We start from the raw sequence: 25,195 nt of genomic DNA, 5'->3' as shown, positions 1-25,195 counted from the left end.
GGGAGGCAGCTCGGCCTCGCTGACCTCTTCTTCAGAACTCAGAATGGAGTCTTGAGGTGTTGGAGGTGAAGGCAAGTACCACGAAGAGGACTCGTCGAACACGACATCTCAGCTTACGCAAACTTCCTTTGTCCGGGAGTTATAACACTTATACCCTTTCTACTTGTCTGAATAGCTGACCAAGATACACTTCTCGGCTTTGGCATCCAGCTTCCTTCTCTTCTCCTTCGGCACATACACATATGTAATTTTGCCGAAAATCCTCAAGTGTGCCAAGTTCAGCTTCTTGCCGTAATACAACTCATGTGGCAACACTCCTCCATTAGCAGAGGTCTGATTCTACAAGTAAACAGTCATCATTACGGCTTCAACCTAGTAAAACTTTGCCATTTGCTTCTCTGCAAGCATTGCCCTGGCGGCTTCTTCGATTATCTGATTCTTTCGCTCGGCTACGTCGTTCTGCTCCGACGTATATCTACACGAGGATTCGCGTCGAATTCCCCCCTTCTGTAGATAACTCGTGAACTAGTTGGAGAAGTACTCCTTCCCGCCATCGGACCATAGGCACTTGATCTTACGCCATGTTTCCCTTTCCGCAAGGTTCTTCACCTTCAGGAAACAGCGAAGTCTTCGCTCCTTTTCGCGATCAAGCACGCCTAGGTGTGCCGAGTGAAGTCATCGATGAAGGTTACGAAGTAACGGCTTCCACCGAGACTCACGTTCTGTGCCGGTCCCCACACATGCAAATGGATCAAATCTAGTGGATTTCAACTACGATTACGCTCATTGGGGAATGGAAATCTGTGCTGCTTCCCGAGTTGACATCATTCGCAGACTTGGCCATTATGACCCCGAAATTTCGGCAAGGCGAAAACAATGTTCTTCATCTGCATTTCACGAAGACGTGGGAAGTTAACGTGGTCAAACCGCTTGTGCCACAGATTGATGTCCGACTCGACCTTTTGTCCTTTCGCGAACAGCACCGTTCCGGCTTTATTGGTGTCGAGGATGAACATCCTCCCTTCACGACACCCTTGCATGATAACTAGTCCTATACTCAAAGACTGATATAGAAAGAATAGTTATTATAGTTAACATGCATTGATGATCAACTGCTCGTTATAATATAATTAGGTAGCATATACTGTATTCGAATGTTCGACACAGAAACAGTTAGAAGATGCAACACAATGTAGTCGACACAACAGATATACTAAACTACTAACTTATATTACTCAAAATAGAACGATGACATTACAATGCTCTCGGACCCTTTTTATAGGTGATTACACTTGCCTTCTTCGACAAGAACTACAACAAAACAATTCTAACTAACTTACTATAAATTTTTACTTGACGAAATTATATTAATTCTATTTTAATTTTGTCCTTGCTCTTCCGACTTCCAACTCTTGTTCACATTGTCGACTTCGATCATTGCTAACTCGGACTCCGACTTCGACTCTCTTTCACACTTGTCTGACTCCGACCTTCCGACATTGGGTAGCCGACCGGCTAACATCAGCAACAAATGTGTTGAATATGTTGTTCAAGTTTGGTATGACCGATTGTCGACCGGTCTCGACACCCCTTGATCGGAAACTAAAGTTATGTCCCGACTCCGGAACGGCCTACAACGAGAAACGGTTCCAACAGATAGTCGAAAGCCTCATATACCTAACTATCACCTGACCCGACATTAGTTATCTGGTCAGAGTGATCAACCAATTCATGCAGCAACCGACCATCAAGCACCTTCAATGCGCGCATCGACTACTGTGGCATGTGAGTGGCACTAAGGATCGGGGACTGTTGTATCGACACAAAATAACGGAACAATTAGTCGGTTATACTTATGAAGATTGGGCCGGTGATGCATCGGATCGTCTTCTGTGAACTATTTCATGGAGCACCAAGAAGCAACCGACAGTGGCTCTGTCAAGCACTGACGCTGAGTATCGCGGAGTTACCGTCCCCGCATGTGAAGCCATTTGGCTTCAACGGCTACTGCAGGACCTCCGAATCAAAGTGCCGACTCCAATCCCAATCTACTGCGACAACATAAGTAGCATGCAGCTCGCCAGGAATCCTATGTTCCATGCTCGCACAAAGCACATTGAAGTGCATTATCACTTCGTGCGCGAGCAGGTCCTGAGCGGTGAAGTCAAACTCTGATATGTGCAGGTTGCCAACATCTTCACCAAGGCACTCAGATCGGACAAGTTGCAGCACTTTTCAGAGATCCTTGGGCTACAACATCTCGACATGCCGCATTTGAGGGGGAAAACCAGAACACGAACCGGGAGAACAGGTAAAGGCATAGCCAGAGAGAAGGAGAAAAAGGGAACCAAGTCGACCGAAGAAGTCAACACATCCGATGAAGTCGGAAGAAGCGGCAATGGCGCTAGATTCAAGGACAGAGCCGACCGAAAAATGAAGGCCAAGACTCGTACATGGTCTGATGTGGTGAAGGGTCTGAAGAATGAAGACGGATTGGAGACAGCCAATTCAGACAAGAGCCGATCTGGTTGAATAGTTTGATTTGGAGGAGCCGCATCACATGAAGGCCAAGCGAACTAGAAGGCAGCGGAAGTTGACACTGACATGGAGGAGCGGACGGGTTGAGAAGCGCTAGAGTCACAGGAGCAAAGGAGCTGACTGGGCCTTTGTCCTCGTTGTGGAAATTTCAACTAGGAAAACCTTTTTGTAAATTTCCACAATGACTTGGATCTTCATAGAATTCATTTCCATGAAGACTTGGACAAACATTTCAAGATTTCCTGGACACTTTGCCATGAAGTGAAAACTTCTGGAATGTTTTCCATGAAGTTGGCAACCTCATCACCTTGATTTCAATTTCAAGCATGGCCCAATCGGAAGGGTGCCTAATTTCTAAAATCCAAATACATGGATTCGTCCTATCAGTCAACAATTTTGTACAGAAAATTTTGTCATAACCCTCACATGGCCTACTCTTTTGTAAAACATTGATCACTTATCAATGCAATATAGACACCCGCCTCTACCAATTAGACATAATTATTAGTGTAGTTTCGTTTCTCGTGGTGGAATTTTTAGTGATCCTCATTCAATCTAATTGCACTAAATACAAGATTAACAATTATTTTATTTTTTTCTAGATGAATACAGGTTAGAATGATAAAGCAATTACAATTCTCAATTACACTGAGCCCAAAGGAAGATTTAAATCATGAATCCATGAAGTTTACAAAAGTAAACTCCTTTTCATAAGGTGAGAGATTGAAAGAAAGATGGTAAGGGGGATATCCTAAAGTTTTGATGTGTTAGGTCTACGATCAAGGACACATCCACATCGCCTTGGTTGTCATAGGCCTCTTTATGTGCCCTCATAATTCCATCAATTAATGATCGCTTGGTCCTTGATTTCTCTAATGCCCCCCCTGAAAATGACACTTGCTTGCTTGCTCATTATATATAATATATATATATGGCTAGCTTTCAGGACATCCTTTGTGAGACAAAAATAGTCGTGCCCTCTTTTTGCATGCACTTGACAACAAGAATAAATGGGAAAGCAAATGCTCGCTATATACATATACATATACATATACATTATATTATTTAAATGTTGAGAGAAATTTCAGAGAATTTCTCGATGATTACAAAATTGAGCTTTTCCTCATCTACTAGAATGAAGATACACATCATAAAGCAGAGGAAGAGACCTATGTGAGCCGTATTACAATTTCTCTTTCTTCCTCTTAGCTTGCTTCCCAGAATCGTCCAGGTCCTGTCTTGGTTTTCTCATCCCCATTGATTTCCGTATTCCATCTTTTTCTTCATCTTCTACTTCTCCACTTCTTTCCTCTTCCAATGCATCATCAGTGTACCCATGCTTTGATTGCAGATGTTTTGCACCCACACTGTGCTTTATTTTTCTCTTCTTCTCTTGTTTCTCCAAAGCTTTTAGCATGTACCCAAGTTCACCAACATCACCTTCTTGATCAGCCTTCATAAAACAAATATCAACACGGTGAGTCCCAACTCAATAGTAGTAGCAGCCTTCATGCATGGCATGGAAAAGTGTGTGAGCTTTGATTTTTACCAGCATGCTGCATAGTAGCTCTTCCGAATACATTGGAAACCTTGCACAAATGTTCAAGAATTCTTCTTTGGCAGTATCTTTCTTCACTTTGGTACTTGCTATGCAGTTCTCTAGAGCTCCATAAGACACTTTTCCAGATTCAGACGACAATGCAGATCCATTGCCATTCACAGATGCATCGTCATTGCCAACATTTGTATCAATCTCCTCTTTATCAGGTGGCAACAAGACAATTTCCTCTTCCTTGCAACTTCCATTGTTTTCGATATCGGACTCGTCCTCCTTTAGTGACTGGATGACATCTTCCATCTGCCGATTCACCTGTTGCAATCATCACTAACATTTATATAACCTTTCTCTAAAGTAGAGAAACCAATATACAGAAGTCTCCGAGTCAAACCTGTGGATTGGTTAAAAAGTCGCTAATGTCTCCTTGACATGCAGGACATCGCTTCAAAACTTTTTGTGCACGCAACGATCGTCCACCCACACCCATGCGCTCACGAATATCCTTTTGACCAGAGAACAAGGCCACCAGACAAGATTTGCAAAAATTGTGTCCACACGGTGTTGAAAGTGGCAATCTCAGCACCTTCTTACACAACCCACAACCAAATTCTGTGTAAACAGCAAACCAACCATTTTTCTTTCTCTCATTTTCTCTCTTTCCATAAAGGATACTTTATTTTTAGAGAACAAAGGCACTGCATGGGTCTGAAATTCTATCCACAGAGCTGGAAGTAAGCCAAAAGAGGGACTGATAAAGTTCGAGAACATCACCATAAAAGGGCAGGAAAATATTGATTAAAGCAGATAACACCTGTTTTGTTTACTATACTCGTAGCTCTGGGTATTTTATAGCCCAGGGTTCATCAGAAAAAAAACTCAACACACTACTCTTCCTGTGATTTATGAATGCAGGATACTGTGTTTTTTACTTTTTAGGGCTCTTAGAGCTGGGGGGGCTTTATGTTAAATGACCCTGTCATAGACATTCAATCCCATGTACCCACATAGGGCTCAAATGCCCCAGGGAGCTTCACTGAGGCTCGAATCCAACCAATATGAGTAGAATCTGGGAATTGCCTTCAAATTCCCATCTTTTGATCAATTTTCACCTTCAATGTCCTTAATATTTGAATAGAAAATCCCATCTTGTGTTGACAAAACACTATATGAAGCCCAGGACAACCATCATTCCTGTTCGGGGTCACCAAACTCTCCCTTACATGAATCTTTTCATTTTCAATAGAAGTTAGGCTAGTATGTACAATGCAAAATTATAAGCAAAGCACTAGGTGATAAATAACAGAAAATTCCTAAAGACCAAAAGACATCAAAAGAAACCTAGAAATGGCTTGCTCTTTGAAGTCGTAAAGAGTCTGACTATGTACAAACACCTCCATAAAGGAGTTCAGAGAAAATGTTAATGAATGAAGAAAGCCGAATGACCAAGTCCTCATCAAAAACAAAAATATGATCTTAAGCTCGCTGCATGAATTGTGACAGGACCTAAATATACATATATGAATATTACCATAGATTGAAATATTCGCATTCGTGGGGCCTGCCCCACGAATCCATACGAATAGGAATACGAATACACGTAAATATATTCGTTTTCTTCTTTTTTTTGAAAATTAAAAAATTAAAAAATTAAAAAAATTAAAAAAATTGTGTTTTATTTACGAGCGAGTGAACAGTGGCCAACAGGAAGCAAAGACGCCTCACCCTACTCCCTCTGCGTGCTACTTACACCCTCGCTTCCCTCTATATCCTGTTCTCGGCCAGAAATTAGGGTTTCGACAGAAAACCCTAATTTCTGTCATAATCCTAATTTCGACAAAATTTCTTCTTTTCGGCCTGCGTCATCGACTCCCTCTCATGCTCTACCTAATCCTACATCCTGTTGTCCGCTACAAATTCAGAGTTTCACTGAAACCCTAAGTTTTGCCAAAGCCCTAATTAATTAATTATTAATGCATTAATTGATTATTAATTAATTAACTAATATTTTCCAATGAATTAATTAATGTGTTAATGAATTAAGATATGTATTTGTAAATTAATTAATGTATTAGTGAATCAATTAATGTTTAAGTGAATTAATTAGTTAATAGTAAATTAATCATTATATTAATGAGTTAATTAATTATTGATGTATGTCTGTGTACACATATATTTATGTGTGTGTATATGTATCTATGTATGTGTGTGTATATGTATCTATGTATGTGTATATATGTATCTATGTATGTGTGTGTATATGTATCTATGTATGTGTGTGTATATGTATCTATGTATGTGTATATATGTATCTATGTATGTGTGTGTATATGTATATATATGTTTGTGTATGTGTGTATATATGTATGTGTATGTATGTATGTGTGTATATGTATATGTAAACGAATGGTTTTATAATATTCTTAGGGCCATTTTCTATTCTCGAATACCACGAATATTACGGATGTCGAATCTCAAGAATATCACGCATGGCTCAATCTATGAATATTACTGATTGCATTGTCAATCCACATCCTATTTCGAGACATTTCGGTGCTGATTAGTACATGTATGAATTATGTACCATTTCTGTGCTGATTAGTACAACATATATGTGGACAGCAAATATATCACCTAAGTATAAATTTACATCATATACCCATCACAAATTCATACCTTTGAGCAGTCGCTGACCCATAGTTAAAGATTTCCGTGATCCACCTTTTGGCCCTTGAGTGCTATCATCACTCTTCCTGCTAGTAGGCGGTGTAGTAACCCAACCCCAAACTCCTTCTTCCTATAAAAAGAGAAACAATATGTTAGAACCACAACAAGGTTTTTGTTGATAAAACACAATTTCAGATTTATTAGCCTGCAAAGAAGATATGTGAATGAAAATTAGGAAGACTCAAGAATGAGCGCCTAGATCCTTAAGATTGACTGGTTCATATTCATTGTGAGAGGGAAAAATCCAGCACAAGTAGAGAGATAAAATGAAGCATGCATTAATCACACATTCAATCTCATAGACAGGAAGGAAAGCGATCTCATGGCGGGCATACCTTCCAATCCCATGCAGGTTGTCCATTTCTTCCTGTTAAATCAACTGCATCCTTGAGCTCACTTATTTCTGGTAGAGGGCGACACCTGTCCCCTATCTGATCACTGACAAATCAAGTCATACCCACAGTAAGAAATTGCTGGATTTGTTATCCACAGTTTTTTGTTTGCAGGATCACCAACATGACATGTTGGAAAATTATCAAGGCTACTATAAGACAAAGCTGTCATACCTTGTCCAAGGAGCTGGTTCATTATCACACCTCACAAACAAGTAGCGACATACTTTAAAACCCTGTGCAAAAGATTTTGTGTCATTAAATTTAATGAGACAAATCACCAGAATTTAGTCTTAGAGAAACTTGCCAAAAACCAATTGAATGCTAACAGTATTAAATCCCAAAACCACAAGACCACAATGGGAGAAAGAAATGAGCTCGAGGATGATATATTAATTTACCTGAATGCCCTTTTTCCGCCAACACTTTTCAATACGATAAATCCCGTCATATCTTACACCAGTCTCAGGGGCATAAGAGGAGCGTTTTTCTTTGTGCGACCTGATGGTAGACAGTCATCGTTATAAATCAATCAAAACCCACATCTGGATAAATATGCATATGTATAGATGTGCATGCATCCAGGTTTTTGTTGAGAATATGGGCCCGGCCACAGACTCCAAACAGAATAACTATGTAAAAAGAGAAATACACCAGAGACTCTAGGCAACAACCTTGAGCTCTCTATGCATCACAAAAATATGTTAGGCCTAGGTGTATTTATACTAATACACAAGTATAGGCTATTTACAAATGTAGCCCAAACCGGATGAATCCGATTCGGCCGAATCAGTCACAGCCTGGATCGGTTACAAGCCGATCAACTTTTGTTGGGTTCTTGTTTTGAATCACAAAAACTTACCCACTTTAGGGTTATGAGAGTATTTATAGACAAGGGGAAAAAACCTCCTAAAGAGGGAAAAAATGCCCCAGTTGTCCTAAGTGTGTTCACACACATCACTACCGAAATATGTCAACAAATCCCCCTTGAGAGTGATGTGGTGAACAAGGAGCTAGCACTCATGGCTAAGCACGTGCCAAGCTATGTGGATAGAGATCAATCCACAAATGGAAGTAGGCCTAAAGCTTTGCGGAAAGCTTCAAACTTCTCCCTAGGCAGAGCCTTTGTGAAGAGGTCTGCAATGTTCTCTTGTGTGGGCACATAAGCCAAACTGATCTCTCCAGCGGAGAACCTTTCCCTGACATAGTGATAATGCACCTCAATGTGCTTAGTGTGAGCATGGAACACAGGGTTCCTCGCAACTACCATTGTGCTTTGACTGTCTGTGAAGATGGTGGTGGCAGAAGACTGACCAACACCCAAATCAGCTAAAAGGCGTTGAGCCACACACACTCAACTGTAGCTGTGAAAGCTGCCCTATACTCAGCCCCACAACTGGAAGTGGCCACAGTAGGCTGCTTCTTGCTCAACCAAGATATGCATGAGCTACCAAGCATGAAGCAAAAACCACTTGTGGACACAGGAGTGTCATAACAACCAGCCCAATAAGAGTCGGAAAAAGCATGTAGGTCTAGGACAGTGGCCGGGTACCACTCAAATAGCGAAGATGCGCTTAACTGCCTGCCAATGCTTTACTCCTAGGCAATGCATAAACCTGCTCATCTGAGAGACAGCAAACTGAATATCCGGTCGGGTTATGCATAAGTAGATCTAGAATCCAACTGCCTGCTGATAGAGAACAGCATCAAATGCATCTCCAGCATCATGAAGGCTCAAACGTAAACCTGTCTCCATGGGAGTGGCAATAGGTTTACAGTCTTCAAGGCCAAAACACTGCAATAATGTGTCAATGTATTTCGATTGACACAAAGCTATTCCACCATCAACTTGCATAAATGGAATGCCCAAATAATGATGTAAATGCCCCAAATCTGACATCTCAAAAGAGGCATGCAAATCAGCCTTAAAGTCAGCCATGTGCTTCTCATTGGGACCAGTGAGCAACATATTATCAACATACACAACCATGATCAGAAATACATCATCAGCACACTTAACATATAAGGTGCTTTCAGTTGGACTATTCTCAAACCCAAATGCAATCAAATAGGCATGCATCTTTTCATACCAAGAACATGGTGCTTGCTTCAAGCCATACAATGCCTTTCTCAACCTGCACACTTTATGTTCATGCCTTTTCTGCACAAAACCACGGGGCTGAGTTTCATACACTTCCTTATGAAGATCACCATCTAGAAATGTTGTTTTAATGTCCAATTGATATACATTCCAACCACAATGAGCTGCAATTGCACAGATGCTACGAACAGTAGTCATACGGCAGGTGGGAGCAAAGGTCTCATCAAAATCAATGCCTTTTTCTTGGGCATAACCTTTCGCAACAAGCCTAGCCTTATACCTGTCAACTGTTCCATCAGGTTTACGCTTCAGCTTATATACCCACTAGTGCCAATAGCCTTCTTGCCAGGGGGCAAGTCACATAAAGACCATTTACCAGTCTTCATAATAGCATCATATTCTGAATTGTGTGCTTCATCAAAAGAAACAGGCTCATTCTCATCACAAAGACTAGAGGCAGCCATACCATAACAATCTGATGCAAAAGAAGCACTATGAAAACCTGAACAAGTACGGTAAGACAAAGGAAAATCCAATTTGCTGTCTTGCAAAGTCTGCAACAGCCATTTAGGCACAGTCTTTGCCTCCTCTATATCAGCCCTCTCATTAATAAGTGCATCAATCAGAAATAGAATGATCTGCATCATTATGAGTAGCTTCCAAAGGCTGAGAAGGTGCCTCAAGTGGGCCAACACTTAACTGTCCACTTGTAAAAAGAGGCAACAAAGTGTCATACACATCTCTGGAGCTAACTGATGTCTCCTTAGTACATGAAAGAAGTGGCTGAATTGCATCCTCCACAAAAACAACATCATGGCTAACCAAAATGCGTTTAGATTGTGGATGATACAGACGATAGCCTTTACTTTCAGAACTGTATCCTATAAAAATACACTTCACTACTTTATCATCCAATTTTTTGTGTTGCTGTTTAGGCACTAATGCATATGCCAAACAACCAAAAACACGCAGATGAGCAACAGATGGCTTTTGGCCATGCCAAGCTTCATATGGAGTGATAGAGTGCAGTGCTTTAGTGGGACACGTGTTAAGTACATATGTTGCACACATGACAGCCTCAAGCCAGAAACTATGTGGTAAAGCTTGACTTTCGACCATACACCTCGCCATTTCCATGAGTGACCTGTTCTTTCTTTCAGCAACTCCATTCTGTTGAGGTGTATACGGCACTATACACTGATGTTTTATCCCACATTCAGCCAGAAATGCATATAACTCAGAAGACATATACTCCCCCCCTCGATCAGAACTGAGGGTGCCCATTTTACATGCTGACAGATTTTCAGCCAAAGCTAGAAACTGTTTGAAGCACAAAAACACTTCAGACTTAGACTTCAATGGATATACCGATGCATGCCTAGAAAGTTATCAATAAAAGTCATGAAGTAAAGATAGTTCCCAAGAGAATGTGTCTGCATAGGACCACAAACATCACTATGAACAAGCTGCAATTTCTGCGTAGTTCTAACTGAACCATCTTTTGGAAAGAATGAACATTGCATTTTGCCCAAAATACAACCTTCACAAACATGCTTCCGAGCTGCCTCAAGTTTGGGCAAGGAGGACACCGTTTCAGATTTCTGCAGGTGAAGCAAACTTGCAAAATTCAGATGGCCAAAGAGTGCATGCCAAATCTTTGCATTTGAAATGGCCTGAGAATCTTGTATTGCACAGGCTGAATCGTTTATAGAGATCTTTCATAATCTACGAGCTTATACAGCCCATGACATAAAATGCCAGAAGCAATAATAACATCCATCCCCATTGGACAGATCATGAACTGTACACCTGTCATCAACAAATTTAACAACCAAGCCAATCTTGGCTAATGCTTAAACTGATAACAGATTTTTCTTGATCCCTGGCATCTAACAAGATGAAAGGAATACCATCAGCAGTAGTCAAAATGATCTTACCAACACCCATAACTAGATAAGATGAGTTGTTGGCACATGTGATAGTATTCCCTGTAGGGCCAGGCTCCAATGAAGTGAAGAAATTGCGTTGCGAGGTAATATGTTTGGTTGCCCCACTGTCGAAGTACCAAACATCTGATTCTACAGCAGACATACATTGTTCAAGTGAAGATGGGTCAAAACTGCAAACAATAGTAAATGCACATTCTTCATTATGCACAAGATTTGCAGACTCTATTTTCGGTGCAGAGACTTCTGCAACAACGAGTCCTGCCTCTTTTGCAGCCAATTTTGGACAGTTCTTTATAATATGATCAGTTCCTTTACAATATTTGCAAAACAGTTTTTGTTTCTACTCTTGTTTTTTCTCATTCACTTGTGAAGTATTAGCAAATCTCTGCTTGCTTACAGATGAGTTCCATTTACCTTTGCCCTTCTGACTAGCTAGGAAAGCTTGATCTGCAACACACATAATAGACCTGTTTTGCCTAGACTGATCTTCCTGTAACAAAACAGAGACTAACTCCTCGAATGATAAGGCATTGGGATTACCTTTCATCATTAAACGAAGAGTAGAAGCAAAACTCTGATATGAATCAGGAAGACCATTTAGAACGGTCTGCACAAGTGAACTATCTGATATCATTTCATCAGCAGAAATTAATTGTTCCTTTAAATCTTTGATTTTTGTAAGAAAATTGTCCATAGGATCACCTTCATTCATGTGCTCACTCTCCAACTGTCTTCGGAGATACGCAACACGAGCCTCATTTCTTGTTTGGTACAAAGTTGTAAGAGTATCCCAAACATCCTTTGCTGTCTTGCAAGAGCGAATATGGGGAATAACGGCACGTTTCACAAACAACACTATCAAAGCATGTGCCAGAGCATCTCTGCCATCCCAACGAAGTTGCTCTGCATTTGGTACAATAGAAATTGCAGCATGGGCATGAGCAAGATGATCAACATCCTCAACAGAATCAATACCATCAGCGTTTGTGTTCTCAACAACAAGACGTTTTTCAGCCCCTTGAACCACATTCCACAACCCCTTTGCTACTAATACATGGCACAGCATATAAGCCCAGAGATGGTAATTTGTTCCATCCAGTTTATTCTCAACAGCAAGCATCCGAAATATATCATTGCTCTCAGCCATGGTCGTTGACTAAACACGTTTTGATGCAAAAAATGGACTATTGAATGAATAAAAGGGAATAAAGTACCTCTTTCACTTGGAAAATGAACCAGCGAAGAGAAAAGGGAAGCAAATCTGATTTTTGCGCAACAACCGCACAAAAGAGGGTTGTAGGAATGTCTTGGAAGACACAAGGAGGCTTTTAATAGGATTGAATCGACTTGGAAGCAGAAAAAAAAACAACTGAAACTGCGCGCAAGAAGAAAACACACAGAAATTTGTTTTTCAACAGCAGAAAAAATCCACCACAGATGGCGCAGACGGACTGTGTATAAGAGCCGTTGCCTTGTTGTTCGCGCGTTGTGTTGCTGCTCAAACGTCATTTAGTACCTCTGATACCACTTTTGGGTTCTTCTTTTGAATCACAAAAACATACCCACTTTAGGGTTATGAGAGTATTTATAGACAGGAGGAAAAAACCTCCTAAAGAGGGAAAAAATGCCCCTATTGTCTTAAGTATGTTCACACACATCACTGTCCTAAGTGTGTTCACACATCACTATCCTAAGTGTTTTCACACAAACACTATCCTAAGTGTGTTCACACAGCATTGTCCTAAGTGTGTTCACACACAGCACTACTGAAATATGTCAATAACTTCCATCCGCTTCGACTAATGGCCGACTCTCATCAAATTGGCCCTCGGTCAATCGATCGGCTACCATTCTGATTCGGACTTCCTATCTAGCTCCTAGCCGGATAGCCAACTCCTAGCCGGCTCAGGTTGCATGTATCCAGAACTTGATCCAGACAGGCTGGCTGTGAGAAAAGTTGTTAATAGCAGTAGTGGAAGAGTTAGAACAAAATAGACACAGCCAAGCTGTGAGAAGGCTGTTAAACAGCAATAGAAAAATGGTTGCAAAGAGTAGAGACACAGCCAAATAATAGAGCTTGTTTTTAAGTAGCAACCAAAGTAAAAAAGTCTTTACAAAAGAGGCTGGTATAGCCTATTTATACAAAATTGGGGAAAGTGGGTGAAATGGTTGTTTAGTAGTAAAGTGGCTCTTGTACTACCAAACAGGTACAAAAAACTAGGAATAAAAGGGAATATCTTGGAAGAAGTAGAAGGAAAAAAAGGCATTTAAAGCATTACAAATTCTAGAGAGAGAAGGCATTAAAGGAGTTGCAAATTCTAGAGAGGAAAGAACCTGGGAAGGGAGAGAATATAGTACAAAGATAATAAAGATGAAAGAGAGTGCATGGTTGGAGCTGCCACCCTCCAACACCTCCTCTCAGCTCCAGAACGGCAATCCAACATTGAGTCAATCAAGGAGTTGATCAATGGCTTGCCTTGGAAGTGGCTTAGTAAATAAATCAGCCACATTTTCTTGAGTAGGGCAATATGCCAAGTTGATGACTTGTGATTTCACTAAGTCACGAACAAAATGGTAGTGCACTTCGATGTGTTTTGTTCTACCATGAAATGTTGAGCTATGTGCCAAGGCACGTGCACTTTGGCTGTCGGTGAAAACTGCAATAGGAGAGGCTTGCAAAACACCAATGTGAGAAAACAATTGCATCAACCATAGCAACTCACAGCAAGTATCCAAGTAGGCGCGATATTCAGCTTCCGTCGATGAAGTAGAAACTGAGTTTTGCTTCTTCGATTTCCAAGAAATCAAGCATGAACCTAACATAAAACAATAGCCAGATGTGGACCTTCTAGAATCAATATCACCTGCCCAATCAACATCTGAGTAGCCAACAAGCTCAATGCCGCCTCTAAAAGACAGACCATAGTCAAGTGTGTTGGCCAAATACCGAAGAACTCGAATAGTGCTTGCCAATGACTTTGTCTTGGAGCAGTTGAGAATTGGCTGAGAATACTCAAGCTATAGGACAAATCAGGACTGGTATAAGTTAAGTGAAGAAGGGACCCAATTAACCTCCTATATTTCTTGATATCCTCAAATATGGGAGAATCATCTTTACGAGATAGCTTTGAGTTTGGATACATTGGACAGGAGAGTGGCATGCAATTTGTCATGCTATAGGTCTCAAGGAGCTCCCTGAGATACCTATGTTAGCTGAGAAAGATACCACCATGTGATTGATAGACCTCCATACCTATGAAATAATGGAGAAGTCCTAGATCAGTCATTTCAAAGGTTGTTTTGAGGTCAGTGCGGACCTCCTCGATTTTAGATGCAAGGGACCCTGTAATTAGAAGGTCGTCAACATATAATATGATCAAGCAAAGCAAATTATCTTGGGAAAAAACATAGAGATTGCTGTCAACATTACAGTTTTGAAACCCAAGAGAGAAAGAAGCTATCAATTTTGTCATGCCAAGCTTTGGGAGCTTGCTTTAAGCCATACAAGGCTTTGTGTAACCTGTAGACCATGTTTTTCTGCTCTAAAATCTCGAAACCTAGAGGCTGTTCAACATAAACCTCCTCTTTCAAGTCACCATTAAGGAAGGCTGACTTGACATCCATTTGAAAAATGGCCCATTTGTTGTGAGCAACAAGTACAAGCGCACATCAGATAGAGGTGTACCTTGCTGTTGGAGCAAAAGTTTCCTCGTAATCCACTCCTTCGACTTGTGAATAGCCTTTTGCCACTAAATGTGCCTTGTGCTTATCCAAAGTACCATCAACATGGTATTTGGTCTTGAAAATCTATTTCAGTCCAATGACTTGTCGATGTGGAGACCGTGGGACCAGCTCCCATGTATGATTCCACTCAATGGAATCAAGTTCAACTTCCATTGCTGCTTTCCACTTTGGAAAAACAAGGGCCTCTTTTGCTGTTGTGGGTTCTTTTGATTGCACAACAGTGCACAATAAGGCAAAGTTGCATGAGTGAAGAGGCCGTTGTGACTTACGTGTTCGAGAACCAGATGTATACTCATGAAGTTCAGCATCGGAGAAATGAGAATCACGAATGGTGGTTTGAAGCCACTTGGGAAGTGGTGGGAGTTGGTTTGTAGAGGGAGGGGAAACAAGTGGAGTTGAGGGAGAGGATTGAATTGTTGGCGAAGTTAGAGATTGAGTAGGAGGAGATAGGGGGCTTGAAGATGAGACATCTTCGTCTAAAATAGGAGATTCCGGAGGAGATGGGATTTCAACCATGAACTCAGGTGAAATCCTAGAATCATCCAACTGAGACTCCACAAAATGAACATCCCTAGAGATGACTAGGGACTTTGACTCTAAATCCCATCACCTGTACGCTTTAGATAGTGTGTTGTAACCAAGAAATTTGCATTTCTTGGTTTTGGACTCAAATTTCGTCCTTTTATGATCTGAAATGTGAACATAAGCATCACAAGCAAAGACTTTAAAATGAGATACTGAGGGCTTTACACCTGTAAATGCTTCTTCAGGCATCATTCTAGCAACTGCTTTTGTTGGGCAGCAGTTGATGATGTAGACTACTGTGTTGATAGCTTCACCCCAAAACGAGAGAGGAAGATCAGATTGAGATAGCATCGTACGAGCCATCTCTTGGACTGTCCGGTTCTTCCTTTCCACGACTCCATTTTGTTGAGGAGTATTGGGTGTAGAAAATTGGCGAGCAATGCCTCGTTGAGAGCAGAAATGGTGGACAGCTTGGGAGATAAACTCTCCACCATTGTCCGACCTGATCTTTCGAACTTTCTTCGATGTCTCGTTCTCCACGAGAGCTACCCATTCTTGAAATTTTGCGAAGGCTTGGGATTTTTCTACAAGAAAATAAACCCAAACCTTGCGGGAGAAGTCATCAATTAGAAGCATGAAGTAGCGTGCACCACCAAGAGTAGTGGTTTTCATGGGACCACAAAGATCCATGTGCACTAACTCCAAGATAGATGTTGCCCGGTGAGTGGCTTCATGAGGGAAAGGCTCTCGATGTTGCTTGCCATGAAGACAAGCAACACATGGGGTATTGGGAGATTTGAAAATATGAAGACCCTCAACTAGTTGGGAAGAGGAGAACTTTTGAAGAGAATCATAGTTGAGATGTCCAAACCTAGCATGCCACAACGTGGGATCTTCTTGTGCCACCAAGGCATGAGAGCCTTGAAGAAGATGAAGAAGATGAGATTTGGAGTTTTCCAAGGGGCTATGGGAGCTTTTTAGGCGATATAAACCCCCTTCTTGTGTGCCACTAGCTACAATTTGTAGGCTGTTGGTGTCAATCACTTCCAAATTGAGCTATCAAAGTAGACTCCATAACCTTGCTTGGTGATTTTGTAAACCGAAGTAGGTTGGTAGAGATGCGAGGCACATGTAGCACATCTTGAAGAACAACAGGTTCTTCACTTGAAGAATTGTCAAGAAACACATTACCCACACATGAAGCCTCAATGCTTGAGGCATCTCCTATAGAGATTTGGGAAGAGCTAGGCTTCACATCATGCAAAATGGATTTGTCATAGGTCATGTGCGAAGTGGCATCACTATCTACTAACCACTCATCGATGGTTGAAGTAGTTGGTCCAGCCAAATGTGAAGTATGTTCCTCAATGCCAAGGAAAACTGTTTCTTTGGCTGAGTGGGCCGAGTTGGATTTCGGTGTAGGTTGATTTTTGGTAGAAGAAGAGTTCTTAGCATTGTCCCTTTTCTTTTTCCGACAATCTGGCCGAATGTGACCTTTGTAGCCACAATAATGACAAGCGAGCTCCTTGTAAGCTGGGTTGTTTGGTGGTCTTGGATTGGGTTTGTTGTAGGAGTTACCATTTTGCTTCCACTTGCCTTTACTTGTCGCATGTAGAAGCGTCTCATTGGAAGTTTGAGCACTTTTCTTCCTTGTTGCCCTATCTTGTAGCATACCAAGAAATGTATTCATATCATGTGTGTTGGGAAGAAGAGAAATTGTGTCACAAAATGCTGAGAATGACTCAGGCAACTTTATCATCAGACGATGCACAAACTCAACTTCAGTTGACTTGCTTCCCAAAGAAACTAGTTCCTTTTGGAGAGTAACAAATTGCGTTATTTGATCCATGATGTTGGGAGTGTCATGAATCTTGAGATTAGCTAGTTGGTTCTCAATAGCTATCATTTGAGCATGATTAGCTCGATGGTACCTCTTTTTGATGGATGTCCATAGTTCATTGGTTGTCTCTTCATCTGTATCCTGAAATTGACGAGCGATGCTCGGTTTAATATTAAACACGAGGAAAGCATGTGCACGAGAATCCTTATCTAGCCAAGCTTCAGTCTCAGTGTTAGATGAACCAGCAACTGATTTGGTTGAAGAGGATGAAGTTGCTGGTGGTTTCTTGTCAATACCATTGACTACATTCCATAAACGATGGTATTGTAGCAAGGTCTTTATTTGCAGCTCCCAATCCAAGTAATTGTTCCCATCCAAGATGGACTCTTTGGGGAGTTGGGGAATGGTTGATGAAACAATGGTGGTATGTGAGGCCATGGATATCCTCCTCTTGAGCTACAACTGGACAATTTGCAGTTGTAAGTAGATGCTCAGGGTCATTCTACTTCTCCCTAGATGCTAGGTGAGGCTCAAATGAGGGGAAAAGAAAATAGAAGAACCTCCTCTAGAGGTTGGGAGGGTGGCTGCTAAGAGAACCTCCTCTATAGGGTTGGGAGGGAGGGATAAAAGAAGATAGGTTTGTGTGCTCTTTGGCAAAAAAAAAATCAGGCTGAGGGTATGGAGACCTCACTGCTCTGATACCATGTGAGAAAAGCTGTTAATAGCAGCAGCGGAAGAGTTAGAACAAAATAGACACAGTCAAGTTGTGAGAAGGCTGTTAAACAACAGTAGAAAAATGGTTGCAAAGAGTAGAGACACAACCAAATAATAGAGCTTGTTTTTAAGTAGCAACCAAAGTAAAAAAGTCTTTACAAAAGAGGCTGGTATAGCCTATTTATACAAAATTGGGGAAAGTGGGTGAAATGGTTGTTTGGTAGTAAAGTGGCTCTTGTACTACCAAACAGGTACAAAAAACTAGGAATAAAAGGGAATATCTTGGAAGAAGTAGAAGAGAAAAAAAAAGGCATTTAAAGCATTACAAATTCTAGAGAGAGAAGGCATTAAAGGAGTTGCAAATTCTAGAGAGGAAAGAATCTGGGAAGGGAGAGAATATAGTACAAAGATAATAAAGATGAAAGAGAGTGCAGGGCTGGAGTTGCCACCCTCCAACAGCGGTTCCAATAAGGATGGCAACGGTATTGAGGTGTGACAATCAGAGTTGCATGGCCATTGCCAAGAACCCCGTATTTCATGCACGTACTAAACACATAGAGATTCAGTATCACTATGTGCGGGAGTTAATAAATGATGAGATTGTGGAGCTTGAGTATAGTCCGACATCAGAAAATGCTGCAGATATCTTCACAAAGGCGCTTGGAGCAGAACAACTACAACACCACCTTTGACGACTAGGAGTTGGCCCAATACCAAGTGAACTCAATGGGTTGATCATTAAAGGGGCGTGTTAGATATAATCAATGATCAGCCTGAAGTTGTAAATCTATCCCCATATGCGCTCTTAGAGTGCACATTTTGTGATAGCACCCCAAATGAGGAGTGGCTAGTGTGCAACTCGACCATGTGGGTTGATAAGGTGTTAATCTAGGAAACCGTAGATGTGTAGGACACAATGTATTTAGGAAAGAGCGAAATAGGTAATAGGATTGGCTAATCAAGTCAACTAGAATATTTTGTGGGCAAGTTACGATGTACTTAGTCTTGAAGCATGTGCCATTGACTTCAAGATAAGTACTATCTAGCACTAGCCTATATCTAGGGAATTGGGTCATATTAAATGACAAGTCAGTTGACAGAAAAGGAATATCTCCACTACTATCAACTGACTTGCACATTTAATGTTATACTCAGACCAAACATAGAATATAATCCACTTTCTTACACAATGGCTGGATTGATCATCAGTCCCCACTAATTTTGTAGTGAGCTGGTCCATATTCTACTAAGCTCTAAGGTGTGAGCACATGGGTAAACTACCATTGTGAGCTACTCTCATATGTAATAGAAGTTTCGTTTTCATATATCCATCTCTGTAATTGTAACTCTATATACCTATCTAATCGATTCTCAATATTTCTAACAGCTTCAACCCATATAAGCCCTTCCTCAGCCAGAATACCAGGTTTTCCTTACCTATCTCTATAAATCCTTCAAGTTGCTCCATGTAGATCTCCATGCAGGAAAGTTGTTTTGACATCCAGTTGTTTGACTTCCAAGTCCATGTTGGCTGGCAATGCTCAGCATTGTCCGTATGGATGTCATTTTCACTACTGGGGCAAATATTTCGTTGAAATCCACACCCTTCTTCTGCTGGAAGCCCTTCACCACAATGCGGGCTTGAATCTAGTTGGATTTCCGCCTTCTCCCGATTTCAATTTGTAAACCCACTTGGTCCGAAGTGCCTTCTTACCTTCTGGCAACTCGGTCAATTCATAGTTTTCAAGCATTTATGACCACCCAAACAAGTAGAAAATTGAAATCTTTGTGTACGGACAAAGGTGGTGAGTATACAAAGTGCTGAATTCAAGTAATTTTGTGAAATTTTGGGTATTAAGAGGGAGCTTACTGTTCCATACAGCCCCTCTTCTAATGGTGTGGCTGAACGATATAATAGGACACTTGTGAGAGGGTGAGATGCATGTTGTTCACTGCTAATCTCCCTCATGGATTTTGGGGAGGCACTCAAAATTACAGTACGTGAATGCAATAGATCCCCTCACATGTTTTCAAAAGGTGACATCCCTGAAGAGGTTTGGCTTGACAAGCCTGCTTCGTATGATCATTTACATGTCTTTGGCTGCGAGGCTTTTGTACATATAAGGCTTGAACTGAGAAACAAACTTGATGCCAAGTCCATTAAAGGCCTCTTCATGGGATATCGTGAAGAAGGCGAAATGGGTTATAGGATTTGGATACCCCAATTCAAGAAGGTTATACGTAGCCGGGATGTTGTTTTTAATGAGGCAAGGCTGCTTCAAAACAATTGTGCCTCAATAGATGACCATAAAAGGGTTAGATTTCAGCATGACCAGCCACCTGTTAGAACCAATCCTCAGGATGCACCACAAAGGGCTGAAAGTATTGATGATTCAGTGGTTTTGGAGCCAGAAGATGTTGGAGAGCAAGATGAGGATCTTTGTAGGAATATGCAGCCAAATAGTAATGCTGATAATGGTGCTAAAAATAATGGACAGCAGCCTAATAATGATGATTTAGACATACCACTTGATGAAGACCCATTGCCTGACAATGTGGATCATTGGGTGAGACGTTCTACTCGCAGTAGAAGAAATGTGATTAGATTTGAACCCTCGCTGCACTACATAATGTTGACTGATGAGGGAGAACCTCTTACATATAAAGAGGCAAAGGCATGTGAGGACAGCAATAAGTGGGAGCTTGCTATGCAAGAAGAGATTAAGGCTTGGCATTCAAATAATACTTGGGACTTGGTTGAACTGCCTAAAGGAAGGAAAGCTATTCCTAACAAATGAGTATATAAAATCAAGACTGTTGATGACAAACCCAAGTATAAAGCAAGGCTGGTTGCAAAAGGATATGCTCAAACTAAGGGCATAGATTTCCAGGAAGTGTTTTCTCCTGTGGTTAAAATGACCACTTCACAAGTGCTATTTGTTATAGTGGGTGCACTTGATTTGGAATTAGACCAAATGGATGTACATACAGCTTTTCTGCATGGTGACATTGATGAAGAACTTTACATGAAACAGCCCGAGGGCTTTGTTATTCCTGGAAAGGAACATTTGGTATGTAAGCTCACTAGAAGTTTGTATGGGCTGAAACAAGCTTCTAGACAATGGTTCAAAAAGTTTGATGCTTTTATGCTCAAAGATGGGTACAAAAGAAGCCATGCTGATCACTGTTTGTACGCTAAAAGAGATGAAAATGGCAAGCCAATCATTCTTGTACTATATGTAGATGATATGCTCATTGCTGCCAAGAAAAGGAGCATTGTTGATGTCCTTAAAAAGCAGTTGAAATCTGCATTTTCAATGAAAGACCTTTGGGGAAGCTGAACATGTATTTGGAGTTAGAATTAGGAGACAAAGGAAGCAGAGCACACATTGTATTTATCTCAAGAAAATTACATTGAAAAGGTGTTGGACAGATTTGTATGGCTGGTGCAAAGCCTCTTGGATTGCCATTACAGCCATATGATAAAATCTCTAAGGAAGATTGTCCTAAGACACAAGAAGCAATAGTGTACCCTATGCTTCAGCTTGTGGTTCACTTATGTATGCTATGGTTGCAACTAGACCTGATATTGCCTATGCAATGGGAGTTGTAAGCCGATTCATGGCTAATACGGGCAATGCACATTGGAATGCAGTAAAGTCCATTATGAGGTACTTAAAAGGGACTAAAAATAAATGCCTCCATTATGGAAAAGACCCATTAGAGCTAGCGGGTTTCTACGACCTTGACATTGTAGGTGATGTGGATACACAAAAGTCCACAAGTGGCTATGTATTCACACTAGCAGGTGTTGTTGTATCATGGTGCAATAAGCTGCAAATGGTTGTTGCTTTGTCCACTACCGGAACTGAATATATTTCAGCCACTGAGGCTTCCAAGGAAGCGATATGGTTAGCAAGTCTTTGCAGTAAGTTTGGTTTGCCTTAAAAGCCACCTATGCTTGGTTGTGATTGCTAGAGTGCCATCTGCTTGGCAAAGAATGCTATGTTTCATGCATGCGCAAAACACATTGATGTGCGACATCATTCGAGAAGTGCTTGAGATGGCCTTAATACATTGATAAAGGTCCACACATCATAGAACCCTGCAAATATACTCACCAAGTGCTTACCCAAAGCACAACATCAGATATGTATACAGATGTTGGGAGTTAGGTAGCTTAAAGGTGTCATTTATGACTTTAAATGGGAGGTTGTTGGGGTAAAGACCCTACCATTATAGTGTGTACATGTGTATAGGCCTAATTATAAAGACCAAAAGTCACTTTTCATGTATTCTTTATTTTTGGGCCAAGTTCAGTGTGAACTTGGCCAACCCTAAATGGGTCATATAAAACATAGGTTTAGAACTTTTGGATCTCACTTCAAAGGTGAGCTCCTCCAATTGTTGTTCTCTCCATCTTTTCTACCATTGCTCACCTATTGCACCAAAAGTGCCTATACTTGAGTGTTCCTCAACTGTATTGACATCATTTATGACCCTTTCATACTATATGTAAAGCATAACAAGTTTTGGAAATGTTAAAAGGGAAAATATCAAGGTTGCAAAAGGCGTCTGAAAGAATAACTGAGTAGCCATGAAATTACCATGAACAAAATCAAGCAAAAAGCTATGAGACTTGAGTATTATATCAAAAAAATTGATAACATATCCAATACATAGATATCATACTATTGCTTAAGAATGAGGGGTTGGTAAGTGGTTACCTAACTACTCGAACTGGGTAACCCCTCTTGCAACTAAGTTTTAGCGACAAGTTGCTCTTCTCAAACTTCTGGTCAAAAGATTGTTTGCCATTCGTTCGTTTATTGCCACTCAAATCCCTTCCACCGCTTAAAGCATATGTAAAAAATAAAGCTTCAATCATTAAAAGGTCCCATTGGCAAAACAAAGTACATACATATGCTAATGAAACCCCTTACCTGCCAGTATAAAGAAACCATTCTCCATGATCTTCATCATCTTCGTATCCACCAGAAAGTGCCACAGATTGAGCCCCGTAATCAGATTGCCCAGCAATCCCTGCCACATGTGGAAGATGAGCACCCCACTGTCTACATTCCATCCGATCCTCCCACGTTTCACCGACCAAAACACCCTGACCTCTCACAGGATCATTCTCAGCTGCAATTGGACCAAAATGATCTGGAGGAACAGTCACAAAGATCTTCCCACTTGCTGCATTAGACTTTCCCGGCTTCTTTGCCCTCTCAGTAGTAAAACACTTGTCGGGTCTGTCTCGATTTTGAATATAGCAATATGGTTTTGGGGGGGCACTTGTAGATGATAATGATGAGGCTTTTGCCATCCGTATGGCTGCCACAAGAGCTGAATTTATGCGAGGCTGACTGGACATTTTGGGAGGAATAGGTGTGCGGCATTTACCACATTCTTTCTTCCCCTGAGCGACCCAGCGCTGAAAGCACTTTAGGCAGAAGTTGTGCCCACAAGGAGTCTGTAATGAATAAAGATGGCTTCTTTAAGCAAAATACTACCCGTGCCATTCTAATAGGAATAGGAAGGTAAAGCACTAATTCCTCCCTATTGTCAAGACCATATTTATAGTTTTAGGATTAATTACTAGAAATTTTGCATGTTCCTCTTGTCTCTGAATAAGTAAATGGATTCATATAGTGCTCTTAAAACCAATCAAAATCGGCTATATAGTTGCCACATCCTCTTTGTTTCCAGAATGAATATAGTTAAAACCCCCTATGTTTCAAGTGTGATGTTTTAGGGTTTCTTGGCATAATACTGATTTTGAAAATAAATGAACACGGGAATCCACATGCCATGGAGTGGTTGAGGCAACATGAAATTTCAAGTGCAAAATTATGATCACTTCAATGCAGCTCAACAATAGTTGAAATTCACGCAGTCTGGACACACACACACACACACACACACACACACACATATATATATTGGAAATGAGAGTAAAAATTGATGGGTTGCAACTACACAACTTGCAATAGTATATATATATGCTATTTCCACAAAGGAGTTATACATATATGACAGTTGACAACAAAAACTGATTGACTAACATGCAAATGCAAAGATTAAAGAACATGATCGGAAGCGATCCTCAACTATTACCCAGATGAAGGAATCAAGGAAATTTCATCAATTTTGTTCTGTTCCATGTATACATATAAAAAGAAGAAGGCCAGACGTTCTCTTGCATTTTTTTCATTTCTTTTGTCGATAAAAGTATTCTAATTAAAAAACTTGACAGGGAAATACCAACCGTAACAGGCCGATCGGCGAGCTGCATACAGAAGATGCAATTCATATTCTCATCGAAGATTCGGAGCATCTTATGCATCTTGTTCGCTTGGATCTCGTGGCCACGTTCCATGTCCGTGTCAGTATTCCTACTCATGATGTCTTGGCATTTCCTTGCCTTCTCGAGTTCTGAGAGATGAGGATCGGATCTAACCGCCTGAATCCGGGTGACTAAATCAGCCTCAAGGTTTCCATGGAAACATGATGTGGTATTAGAAGGAAGAAGAGGACGAGGAACCGAAGAAGAAGAAGAGGAAGAAGAAGAGGAATCGCAGTCAGGGCAGAACCAATCCACGGATGAAGAAGCTGAAGTGGAGGAGGATTGAAGAAGAAGAGATGGATGGAGACAAGGTATGTGCCATGGGCTACTGCAGCTGGTGCAGAAGACGATCTGTGCATCGTCACAAGGGATGACATTGCAGACCATACACTTCCCGTCGGAGTCACAAGGAAGCTCTGTCCCCGCCATGCCCTCAAACTCCGACCCCCCTCCTCCTGCTGCTGCTGCTGCCGCTTTCTTCTTCTTCTTCTTCTTCTTCTTCTTCTTCTTCTTCTCTCAATTCCGACCGGCCTTCTTTGAGCCCTTTTTTCTTTTCTGTGTCATCATCATCATCGATGCCTCTGTGTGTCTGTCTGTCTGTCTGTCACTTAAAATCAATTAATCAGCTTTCCTTTGGCTACTTGAGTTTTATTTACAATATCACCAAGTGGCAAGGAGAGCAAGAACACGGTAGGTATGTTACATGTATGTATGCATATGCATATGCATACATAACATGGAGTAGCCGACGTTTCTATTTG

General features: G+C 41.0%; 1 protein-coding gene across 1 annotated transcript; it reads right to left on the bottom strand.

The window, feature by feature from the left end:
* Positions 1-3,580: 3,580 nt before the first annotated feature.
* Positions 3,581-24,889, bottom strand: LOC147859084 (E3 ubiquitin-protein ligase ORTHRUS 2-like). The gene is made up of 10 exons (XM_087325723.1): positions 24,357-24,889; positions 23,029-23,561; positions 22,813-22,938; positions 7,614-7,713; positions 7,387-7,448; positions 7,156-7,258; positions 6,770-6,890; positions 4,488-4,705; positions 4,088-4,408; positions 3,581-3,991 (listed from the first exon to the last, which is right to left on the bottom strand). The coding sequence occupies exons 1-10, from the start codon at positions 24,861-24,863 to the stop codon at positions 3,722-3,724; spliced, it is 2,361 nt and encodes a 786-aa protein (XP_087181849.1). The 5' UTR covers positions 24,864-24,889; the 3' UTR covers positions 3,581-3,721.
* Between the last annotated feature and the right edge of the window lie 306 nt (positions 24,890-25,195).

Source organism: Azolla caroliniana, unplaced genomic scaffold (assembly GCF_043228905.1).
Source record: "Azolla caroliniana isolate FFs.n. ecotype wild unplaced genomic scaffold, voAzoCaro1.0.p SCAF_10, whole genome shotgun sequence".
Taxonomy (NCBI): Eukaryota; Viridiplantae; Streptophyta; class Polypodiopsida; order Salviniales; family Salviniaceae; genus Azolla; species Azolla caroliniana.
Note: the sequence above shows the minus strand (reverse complement) of the source record. Positions and strands in the feature narration are given on the sequence as shown.

Bases quoted from the DNA above. Each gene is read 5' to 3' on its own strand.
- LOC147859084 (XM_087325723.1), bottom strand. From the start codon at position 24,863: ATGGCGGGGACAGAGCTTCCTTGTGACTCCGACGGGAAGTGTATGGTC. The intron at 7,714-22,812 runs GTAACCACTTAC...GTCTACCATCAG, and splicing joins TACCCAGTTCGAGTAGTTAG to GTCGCACAAAGAAAAACGCT. The intron at 4,706-6,769 runs GTATGAATTTGT...CTGTTTACACAG, and splicing joins GGGTCAGCGACTGCTCAAAG to AATTTGGTTGTGGGTTGTGT.